The sequence below is a fragment of the Vanessa atalanta genome, chromosome 5 (assembly GCF_905147765.1).
Source record: "Vanessa atalanta chromosome 5, ilVanAtal1.2, whole genome shotgun sequence".
Taxonomy (NCBI): Eukaryota; Metazoa; Arthropoda; class Insecta; order Lepidoptera; family Nymphalidae; genus Vanessa; species Vanessa atalanta.
The window spans coordinates 3,316,253-3,328,570 of record NC_061875.1 but is presented as its reverse complement, the minus strand read 5'-3'; the positions used below and the strand labels follow the sequence as shown (position 1 = coordinate 3,328,570).

The 12,318-nt window shown below is 31.7% G+C and overlaps 1 protein-coding gene across 1 annotated transcript; it reads left to right on the top strand.

The window, feature by feature from the left end:
* The first annotated feature begins 1,467 nt into the window (after positions 1–1,467).
* On the top strand, positions 1,468–10,667 carry LOC125064124 (proton-coupled folate transporter-like). Its single transcript, XM_047670931.1, has 7 exons — positions 1,468–2,287; positions 3,902–4,043; positions 4,753–4,854; positions 5,453–5,590; positions 7,932–8,015; positions 9,763–9,919; positions 10,543–10,667. The coding sequence occupies exons 1-7, from the start codon at positions 1,484–1,486 to the stop codon at positions 10,643–10,645; spliced, it is 1,530 nt and encodes a 509-aa protein (XP_047526887.1). The 5' UTR covers positions 1,468–1,483; the 3' UTR covers positions 10,646–10,667.
* The last annotated feature ends 1,651 nt before the right edge of the window (positions 10,668–12,318 follow it).

Here is a 12,318-nt window from a genome sequence, read left to right as displayed (position 1 = left end):
TCCTAAGTGACCGACATTTTAAATTGCATTTTCTTATAGTCTGGTAGCCTATATTATGCCTTCTAGTTGACGTTCGCGACTTCGCTGAGGTTTTAGAGGTCGGTCTACAGCATTAACATTAGCATTAGAAGCCTGTAAATTTTCCCACTGCTGGGCTAAAGGCCTCCTCTCCCTTTGAGGAGAAGGTAACGGTCTACAGAGTAAAGGTATAAAGAAGTAACCTATTCTCATTGGACTTCAAGTTATCTTTAACCAATTTTATCAAATTCGTATTATTAGTTTGCCCATGCCCGTAAAAGAGCAACAGACACACAGTTTATAACATTAGTATAGATTTGTATAGACACATTGTAACCCTATAAACTTAATTTTTCGAATGTTGTAATTGTAAGGACAATATTGTATTTATCTTTATGTATCGGTTTTACTAAAACTTCGATTTTTGAATCGACATTGTCATAAATTTTATTATCTGTTCATATTGTGAGATGACAGGACTGCGTAACAGATCGTTCATTCTATCGTTGTGCAGTGCCGATCATTTACTGACACTTGTCATTCATTATGAAAAATCATTTATAATTCGTGAGTATATTCCAGAATATCGGCAACACAAGACACACAGCTTCTCTATATATGAACATACAATAACGCATTCAAAGTGTTATAATTTATAATTACACTTTATCCTTTATCAGCTCTTGTTCGATATAATTATTAGCTTAATGATCATTGTGTAATTAGTTATTACTTGAATGTTAAAGTAATGATAAATTATGTATACAGCGTGTTTAATTTTCACCATACTGAATCGATTTAAAAAAATAATAAATAATAAATATTATAATTAATTAATATTATGTATAAATTTTACATATTTTACCATATATAAGTGGAAATAAAAAATTTCTGTCACGGAAATAAGGGTTTATTTTGTATAATGGTAGACGTACGAGCAAATAGGCCACGTGATGGTAAATGGTCACTACCGCTCATATAAATTGGCGCTGTAAGAAATATTAACTATCCCCTACGTGTTCAATGCGCCCCCTACCCCGGGAAAGTTGTCGCGCGTGGCTTCGTTCTCATTTCAGGAGTTTCATCGTCAGGTGTTTGATATAAAAAGTAGTGAGGATTTACTAAGTTAATTTCGCATTCATAATACTATAGACTTATTTATTAGATAAATTTATAAATTAAAATGATATCATGTTACGACAAAATTCAATAATAATTAAATATTACTAAAAATACATAAAATAATATATATGTATTAATGAATAAATAATTATCACCATTGTTATAAACTGAAAATTATATTTAAAAAAAAAAACACCTATTAAAATGTGATCTTATTATTATAATCTTATTTATTTCAGTAGTACATATAGTGCCGAGTATCAATATTGACTCTAGGAAAGATAAATTCAAATGCTATTTAGTTTATCTAAAACATTCAAGCGTTGAACTGTCAAATAATATTATGTCTTCTGACATAAATAATCCAACTCCTGAAGAAGAGCCATTAGATGAGAAAAAAAATAAAGAAAAAGAAAATTTTGAACAAAAAAGTTTTCTCGAAAAAATATGTCTCCTAAAGTCAAACATCTCAGTCGAACCAATCCTAGCCGGTCTCATCATACCCTCCATGCTGGCTAGGCTTGCTATACAAAATCTCAACTTGGACAAAGCGTGTCGTGTAAAATTAAATTACTCTGATGATATATGTGACTCCTTGATTCAAAGGAAGGGAAATCTCACATTTTATGAAGGCGAAGTACAAAAAGTCATATCTTCTATTGAAACATGGAAAAGCTTGGTGCAGACTGCTTTGCCAACGTTATTGGTCATATTCATGGGTGCATGGAGTGATAGAACTGGAAATCGAAAATTGTCCATTCTTATGCCGATATGTGGAGAGTTTCTGGTATGCATCAGCAACATTCTTAGTACGTTCTTCTTCCGAGAAATTTCAATCGAAGTGACCATGTTTTTAGAAGCGTTCTTTCCTGCTATCACTGGAGGTTGGGTGATGGTTTACTTGGGTGTTTTCAGCTATATAAGTGACATTACCGATGAAGAATCTCGGACCTTCCGAGTTGGTCTCGTTAATCTATGTATGACGGCTGGTATCCCGATTGGTACAGCACTTAGCGGAATCTTACTTAACCTTTGGGGTTATTATGGCATATTTTCTTTATCGGGAACGATTTATTTAATTACGCTCAGTTATGGATACTTTTATTTGAAAACAAAATCAAAACCTGGAATCGAGGACGCTGAAGAGGTAAATATTAAAACAAAATCATTTAATGACGTCATCTTGTCTTTTATATTTATTTTTTATAATGTTAAGTTTTTCCTCGTATTGTATTTTAATTGTACAAAAAGTTTCATAACACGATTTTTTTCTAATATCAATAAAGACTTCTTGTCTGATTTTATTTTTATTTGATTTAGATAAAGTGTTATGAAACAACTAATTACAGTGTAAATAATTCATTTCAATAGGAAACTAAAACGTTTCGTAACCAGCTTTTTAATATTTAAACATGGTTCTGTTAGAGAATTTGTGAATTATATAATGCAAACAAATGAAAAAGAATAATTTATAGAATATTTTATTTTGGTATTAGGTAAAATTTAATGCTACCAAATTAGGGAGCTGTCGTTAATAGTTTAATTTGATTTGGGGAAAATACTATTTGATCTATTATAGATTTATTGATGCAATTTCACAAACTTCACTTTTAAAAAGTGTCATTCCAAGTATCTTAATCTAAAATATGAATGAACTTTTAGATATACGAAATCTGCAGTGAGATTCTGAAACAGTTCACTTAGTATTACTTGTGAAATGTTAAAAATCGACCAAATGTTGATACGCCATTTTGATACGTGTATCCCGTAATATAATTATGATAGTCATTGTCGCATATTACATTCTGACATTATATGCTCGTGTTATGCGGTGAGTTTCGAGTTACAGAATAGCCAGAAGGAAACATGAAACTAAATCATATTATTAATAAAAAAAAAAAAAATTAATAATTCGGACTCTTCCTATCATCTCGTAATGTTCATCTATTTAAAAAAAAATACATAATTTTACTCTCGATACATAAGTTTGTTTCTGGTGAACCAGATATTACTTATAGTTAGTAGCGGTTAAACGAGACCTTGATTAAAATGATCGCCTGATTAAAGTCTTTAACGGGTACTTAGGTAACGATGAATAGGCATTTTACATAACTACTAGTAACCAACTACTTTACTATTTTAATTTCAGTAAACACGGATATTAGATTGTTATGTTCAGGTCCGTCATAGTTTTTGAACTGATTAAATTTCAACGAAAACATCCTGCATATTATTTTTTGTCGTCTTAATTATTATTTAAGTTTATTATTATTATTAGTTTTTTTTTTGTAGTATGTTGTTTATTTGAAATGACTGGTCTTCACAACTTTTTAAAGAAATGCTGTATATAGTACGAAATCTAACGATGAGTTAAGAGGAAAATAGTTTGTACGATGCTATAGTTGTTATGGGAGATTTGTTTCAAATTATATACGTTTCCATGTACATTGGTAACATGAGCCGTAATAGCTCAGTGGAACGAATACAGCAAGCGTCAGCTTTCAAGTGCTGAAATTTATTTTACAATCAATTTTATGCCTACTAGTGAATTAAACCTATTAAAGAACTCATTTAATAGAATCCATTTTAATACACTTGAGTACTTATTTCTAGCCCTCAAAAAAAACGTACGTCTTAGCCCAAAAGTACCTTTACGGGCTTTTATATATATAACTTTTATTGGATGCTTTCCGTCAGCCCTATACTTAAAGATTTATATATGAAAAAAAATACATATATAAAACCTTTTTCTACGTTTCAGGCTAAACCAATAACATTTTCAGACTTACTAGCCCTAGTTAAAGAAACTGTAGCTGTTGCTTTTAAAAAACGTGATGGAAACATAAGAACGAAGATTATTCTAACGCTCTCTGTGGTTGCTATTATTTATGGACCAAATCATGGTAAGTGCAAATTTATAATATTATATACGCACAAGTATATCATGGACGCACAAATATTGTTGGAAAAATAATTTAAAAAAACCCTTAAACCCATTTTTAGATAAGTATTACAACTTTAAATTTGTGCCTCATCTGAATCTTATTCACAATCGTTATTTTGTTAACGCCTTGAGTGAGTCAATTATAGGCACAAGGGATATGACAGATAAGATCACGTGGTTTACGTCACTTTTATAGTGAGCGATGGTTTTTGTTTTTCGTATAGGGCCAGCATATATGGGCAAAGATAACAATATAATACATGTTTGCCTTTCTAAAAATAAACCTAAATATTTTTGAGTTTCTTTAAATACCGATTGCAAGATAATGTCTGTATATGCGTACAATCTACGTACAGAATATAATTATGATAACCGTTTAAACTATGAAAGCATAATAGCTTTTAGTATAATCAGAACTACTTATGATGGTGCAAATTCGTTTATGAAAAATTAAACATTGAAATCAAGAAATTCTATCTGCACCATAAAGAATTTAAAGTAAATTACAAAATAATACACATCTTTATAAAATGCGATCCGAGCCAGTGCGGGCTTTTTATTAAATATGCAGTGTTTACTATAAAACTAAAACCAGTTTATTTTACTTACACTGAATAGTGTAAAACGAACCGTAATACGATTAACGAAGGTATATTTTTATCTGACAGGTGAGAGGATAATCACATACATGTTCGTGAGATATCGACTTAAATGGGACGCTTTGAAATACAGCATCTACTCCACTTACAGTATTATCACACATTCCTTAGGTAAGTAAATATATACTGCTCAAAACAATGGATGTTCGCGTATAAAATGTAAAAACTCTTTTCATGATTAATTTTAGATTTGGAAATTTAATCTTTCATTCATTAATATCATGTTAGGTTTTACACTATCAAGTTGCTAACTTTTATTATATTTACATAAAAATTATTCTTCTGTAAATGTGTCACTGAACTCCCCTCAAGGCCCTTATTGAAATTCCCTTAAAGCCATTTAAATGGCTGGACCGATTTTGATGTATGTTTTTGTATTTGGTTGCCTGATTTCTCTGTCTGTCAGCCCCTGAATGGTTATTAATTTTTTGAATTTCGTAATTATTACCCCTTTTTTCGGATATAAAATTCCTATAATGCTCATCAGGTCGAAGCTGTCGAGTAACAGCTGTTAAGAGACGAGACTAGCCTAGAGACTCTAGAGAGAGTCTAGAGACTATAGAGAGACGATCGTACATCATAATATTTATTGGATAAATTTATAATACATATGTATGCTTATTAGTTAAAAACATCGTTCCACGAATATTTATTTTTAAAGAATTTATTTCTTCTTCTATACTATTCCAATCTTCCTTATGTTTTACAGGAGCGTTATTTTCTATCAGTTTATTCAGCAAACATTGGAAGTTTCATGATTCCATGCTTTGCCTCATCTCTATAACGAGCAAGCTCATTGGTTCCGTGTACATCGCCTTCGTCAAAACCGACTTGGAAATGTTTATGGGTAAATATTTGTATGGAACCAATATTTGTTATTCATTTTACTGCACGATTATTATCTCATAAATTTATCATATGGAAGTTATTTACGGTTCGATTGATATGAAATTTAATTTTAATTAATAAGAATTTAAGAGTATCGGGTTCCGATGGTTGGAACACTTGAAACTTGAAACTTGAACCGAATTGAGTGAGTTCAAACTCGGGCAGGTACTAAATAATTTTCATAACGTGCCTAATTTGTGTTTATAATTCATGTCTAAGAGCCGAGATGGCCCAGTGGTTAGAACGCGTGCATCTTAACCGATGATTTCGGGTTCAAACCCAGGCAGGCACCACTGAAATTTCATGTGCTTAATTTGTGTTTATAATTCATCTCGTGCTCGGCGGTGAAGGAAAACATCGTGAGGAAACCTGCATGTGTCTAATTTCAACGAAATTCAGCCACATGTGTATTCCGCCAACCCGCATTGGAGCAGCGTGGTGGAATATGCTCCAAACCTTCTCCTCAAAGGGAGAGGAGGCCTTTATCCCAGCAGTGGGACATTTACGGGCTGCTTATGTTTATGTTATGTATTCATGTCTTGCTCGAGGATAGCCAAAAACAACATGTAGAATACTGCATATGTCAAGTGAAAATCGCCTACTTGTGTATCCGAACCGCATTGGAACAGCGCAGTGGAATGAGCGCCTAAACTACGCCGCAAAGGTCTTTGCCCAGCAGTACATTAAATACAATCTGGTAATTTATTAAATCGTTGACACAAACATTCTGCTTATTACATATATGACTAATATAATTATGTCAAATTAAATCAAATTAAAAACAAAATAAAATTACTCTCAAAATGTGAATTATTAAATAATAATTTTCATAATTTAGGTGACACATTTGATTAAGACGGGCACGGTAGGTACAGCCCAGTCAACATATATTCTATAAGCGAAAGTGTTGTGTTCCGTTTTGAAGGGTAACCTAGAATAACCACAGGTATGAGGGCCATAATATTTCAATTTCCAAGGTCGATGGTGCATTGGATTGATATAAAATAAACACTTAAAATTCATTACCCATCCTTTACCCAGCCCCATCAGTCTTTGGGCTATGGTAACTTTCAAATGTGGCCGTATTTGCCCGTCCGTCAACCTATGCTATAAAAAAATCGTGATCGACCTCAACTGTTTAAAATTATATCTAGTATTAATTTCTTGGCTCATCTTCACCATTGACTTCATTAGTAAATATTCTCTTTATGATTAGCTTGTTCTTTTATTATATATTTGGGGTCATTGCAATGTCTTTCTCATGCACTCAAAACTACCATTATATGTGGACTTCGATATTAAATCCTCCCTTTTAAATAAGCGTATTCATTTAAATTTAAAATCAGAATAATATTGGATCTGGCGATTCATCAAGTAATACAAGTTTATGAACAAAAAAGTAATGAGTTTTCTTGTTTGCTGAAATTTTAGGTGATTATTCTTGGTTATATAAATATAACTGAACAGAACTTCAATGAATGAATGATGAATGAAAAATGAACTGAATGAAATTTTAGAACTTAATGTGTACGAAAAATGACGGGAACAGAACGTATCGGTTTTCACTACATAATCCATACAAAGAACACTAGTAGAGATAATATTGCCACGATAAATAAGCTCCCCTTGACACTTTAAACAAACAGACATCGATACAGTTGCATGTGACTTTGATAAAAATAGTCCTTATGTAAAGGTTCATGTTACAAAAGGCTTCAGTGTTAAACGCTATTGTTTTTGTGACGTATTTATCTTTGGTGATAGGGCTTCGAAAACAATTGGGTACTGCTACAAGTACCATTTACTTGTCAGTTTATTCACTAAAAAACTCCAGCACTTTTACTTGTTTTGTTAAGGTTTGGAATGTATGTAAGTAATCCAGTGTAGTTAAGTTTAATGCGTATAGGTGAAGGTGATCTTTTACAGTGAACTTGGCTTTTAGTTAATAATGAGTCACTGCTGGGCAATAGCATCTTCTCCTCTTGGGGTTTGGAACTGATTCCACCACACTGCTTATTGAAACACATGTAGTGGAATTCCATTTGACACATGAAAGAATCCTGTTGATATTTTCGTTTAATGTCACAGTTCTAACATTCATCAAAATTTATCTCGTGAATTATTTTAACACAAATAATATATAGATAATCGGTAGTGCTATTCGGGGCTTAATCTCGAAGTGTTTGATTAAGACTCACATGAATATCTTAAAGTATTTTTTTTGCCGCCATGGTCGTGATTCATAGCCATAGAAAAAAACAAACACAAATGGAAAATTCACCATCTTGTTTTATTTTCAGTGCCGATCGTTGAAATTCTGAACGCGACGACTTTCACGTCCCTCAGGTCGATGGCCTCAAAGTTGGTTCTCTCAGAGGAGATGGGTAAACGCACTTTCATTTTACAAGATCTATGTTTTATTTTATTTAAATTCCTAAGTACATGAAGTACTTCAGACGAAAGAACAATTTATTTTTGAAGCTCCTGGATGGATTTACCAATTATTTTATAGTTTTATGACGCTACATAAAATTGGATAGACGAAAATTTATGATATAATAATGTTTTATTTTTATCTTAGAATTAAGCAAATTTTAATGAATTATTATAATTACTAGACTTGGCTAAGAAATTCCATTACCGATGAATAATTAATTCTTAATAATTATATACAAAAATACATGAACAAATTTGTAAAAATATATAATTATAGAAACAAAAAACTTTGGACTTGTACCTTAGAGAGCAGAATAAAATACTGTTCTATTGGTTTAGTGGATTATTTCGGATGTAAATATTTATCACAGATTTCGAAAAATCAAAGTTTTATTGTGGTATTCTCTATAAACAAAAAACACGAGATAATTTTATAAGTTAAGACCAATTTACCTGTAAACGTCCTGCTCTTTGAACGAAATTTTAATATTAATACCTACTCCGATCTTTTGGGGGACTTTCTCCACCATCAGAATATTACCTTATACCAGATTACGAACTTAAACGTAAAAACTAATAATGTCTGCACTAAGTGTAAAGCAGCAACTTTTCTCAAGAACATCTTGAAGAAAATTACATCCATTTAAGGATCAGTTCATTCGTAAAATATTCGCTTGTAGCCATTTTATTAATAACATTTAAATTTAATATATACTGCTTTATGACCCAATCGATCTCTATTATACCAATCCGTTCAAACGCGATTAAGTTGATCAAGCTAATATAAACAAAGCTAAAGCACGTGTGTTATGGAAAATCAGAAGTAACGACGGTACCACAAACACCCAAGACAACATTGAAAACTAATGAACTTTTTCTACATCGATCCCGGGAATCGAACCCGATATCTCGGAGTGGCGTACCCAAGAAAACTGGCGTACACACTACTCAACCACGGAGGTCGTTGTATAATAAAAATAATATACTTTTATTATAAGCCCTATTGTTAGTATCTAGTGTTTAATTTACTTTGACTGAAATATTAACTGAAATTGCTTTAACGCCGATACAATAAACTGACTAAAATTTTGTTTTGATTGTTTAATAAGCTGACTGCTGTAGTGATTTGTAGTTTTATGAAAAAAAAATATATATGTGTTTTTGTCAATAAGCCTCTAAGCTTAAAATTCAAAGTATTCAATTAATTTTTTTTTATCACTATAGTGTTTCAAGTACAGATAACAGCTTGGTACTAATTAATGTGCTTCATAATTATCTATTAAAAACTAGTGTTCGCCGTTCGAAAATCGAATCTGACCAATAGTCAATAGTTTTGACCATTTACCATAATTCATTAAAAATATATATGAATTTGCAATTCGAACATCTATTTTTTTTATTTATAAAAAATATTCATATCGACAGCTACCAACATTAAAAAATCATTTGACAAACAGAAAAGATAAAGGGCACTGAACTATTTTGCCTTTGCTTATTTATATATAAACAAATTTGATCTTTAATCTAAAAAAAAAAATATCCAAGGAATAAAAATGCATTTATGCTAGCACATCGCGAAACATTATTCGTATAATTAAAAAGAGCATTTCTCATATTTTTAATATGGCCTTATTCTGACGTAGCCGTGATAAATGACCGTTAGTTACATTAAATGAGTTATTCTTTAATTTCCAGGGAAAATGAACTCGCTCTTCAGCCTGGTAGAGACGCTGGCCGCCCTCATGTTCGATCCAACTTATTCAGCGTTATACGCCAGAACTATTCCAGTTTTTACCGGCGCTGTTTTTATTTTTAGTTCCTTCATGACCATTCCCGCAATAGGAACTTTAGTGTAAGTTTATTTACTTTCAGCAGCTTCATTGTATTAAAGGTGCAAATCTTCACCAGTTGTGGTCCGACAGTACTCTGTGAGAGTGCTTGCGAGTGCTTGTACGTGTATGTTATGTGTGTATACACTTTTTACCACTCAAATCAATTTATTGAAACAATTTTCTATCTATTTATTATTTATATTAGAAAATTCGCACTAAGGGAATTAACATTGGACATTTTTTTCTAACAATTTGAATAAACTAATAAGTTATTATACGTTACTAAAATAATCAAAGATCACGTTTCAATTTATAATAAAATGTTTTTGTTGTAAACAAATGCAATAATAAATACTGAATTATACAAAACAACAATAACAAATTTATAATTATACAAATTAAATTTCCCATTATAAAATTACAGTAAGTTTTTTGTATCCATATTTTTTCTTTTCGATAACTATTGTGAAAAATAAGTAAAAAGAATTTTAAATTTATTTTATAAAGAAACGTCCACAAAGAACTCTATAACCACATTTCTCAATAAAACACCAACTGTGTTATGAAACGTCGGAGTTACGATAATATTTTTTACTCCATTGTCCCAAGGTTTATAAATACAGTTAAAACTTCCTGTTCCCAGGTGGCTCTTTACACAGCACCGTCGTGAAACAAAACTTAGGAAACAAGAAGCGATGGAGAAACAAATAGTTGTGCACTACGAAACAGCGGAAAATACAAAATGATGTGTTATTTCAATAAAGCTATGTTATAAAACACAACAATAGCATTGTTTAACACCCAAACTACATTTGAAATCAGAACTACGCAAAGAGATTACTAGAGACTGTTTTAATTAATTATATCATTGTTTTAGATATATACATATATATATATATATTGTAGCTGGTATTACTGCAGACTGTTGATCATACGATATTGGGTTCAAGTACCGATTATAGATTTTTTTTTCGGCGAATGACTTTTGCAGCGATACGGGCTTGCACAAAATTTAATCTGTGGGTTGTTTGGGTAGATAACACCTTAATTCTCAAGGTTTGTTGCGAATTGGAATTTAGGAATGGTTAAAATTTCTTACAGTGTCATTGTCTATGACCACTTACCATCAGGTGGCCCATTTTCCTTACCAACCTAACTGCCTAAATCATTTAGCAGTATTACACTCCCGCACCCTCGGATGTGAGATAATACTAGAGAATGAGTGAGAGAATAGAAAGGGCGTCTGTATTTACGTTTCATCATCATGTATCGCCTATCCTATGTAGCCTACATATGGGGTTGAAGTATTACGCAAATTGACTTTTTCAGCAGACCACCTGACGGCAACACTTTTTGAAAATGCTTTTGCGAGTAGATTTAAACCCACACTAAAAATATCACCCACACATATATCACAAAAATATCAAATCTTGAAAAAACTACATTAGTATAAAAAATCCTTCGTCGAGTTAATTTCTTTGATTTTTCAAATGTGACTGACATTTCTTAAACTTGATGTAGCTTATTTATCTTAATGTCAACCTTTAATTAATTATATAAAAATGATTTTGTAATTAAAAATTATATTAAGCAAAATAAATGACAACAAATAAAGGGTATGCACAACAAAAAAACAAAAACCTGCAAGCATCCTCTCAAAGATTAAATATTTGAAGCTCAATAGCAATTTAATTAAATTCACAGTGCTTTATTGTGACGTCATTCAACGACTAATTTGTTTTCTTAAAATTAATCCTCATCATGATTTGATAATCATTCAATCTGATAGTCAAGGTATGTGAGCCTGATCCTGAACGGAAGATTGAGCTTCAGGCAACACCTTGTCCCAGTGGGCCCAACGCTGTTGCCCAACGGTACCATGTCAGCGCCTATACGCTTCTCGCGATCGTTCCACCCAGTGACCTCCAGGGGAGGTGCTTGAGAAAGTTTACCGGTACAACTGGCCGAGTAAAATTAATAAGAAGAAAATAAAAAAGTCGCTTTATTTTTTACCGGTACCTTTTATTTTTTATATAATACTAGCAACCCGCCCCGGCCTTGCACGGCCAATACTGATACCAAATATATCCAGAATGTCTTTATATACTATGTTCACAGCTTTTTTTTGTCATTATACAAAACAAACCGCTATGATCCTAAATTTCAAATCTGTAATATCTTCGAAAATATTCATTTAAATTACTTGCACAATGTATTTAAGGTTGTAATTGGATTAGGATTAATGCTGTATTGTTTAAAATCGTAAATATCCATTATTTGTCATAAAAAGCAATGGATATAAATGGTTATTGTGGGTTATACCTAAGAGATAGAGATATAATGCTATATAATATAATGCTATATCTTTCTCTTTTTTGCAGACCTATTTAAGTTGTACAATACTGTAGTACATTATTTT

Bases quoted from the DNA above. Each gene is read 5' to 3' on its own strand.
- LOC125064124 (XM_047670931.1), top strand. From the start codon at position 1,484: ATGTCTTCTGACATAAATAATCCAACTCCTGAAGAAGAGCCATTAGAT. The intron at 2,288-3,901 runs GTAAATATTAAA...TCTACGTTTCAG, and splicing joins GAATCGAGGACGCTGAAGAG to GCTAAACCAATAACATTTTC. The intron at 5,591-7,931 runs GTAAATATTTGT...TTTTATTTTCAG, and splicing joins CGACTTGGAAATGTTTATGG to TGCCGATCGTTGAAATTCTG.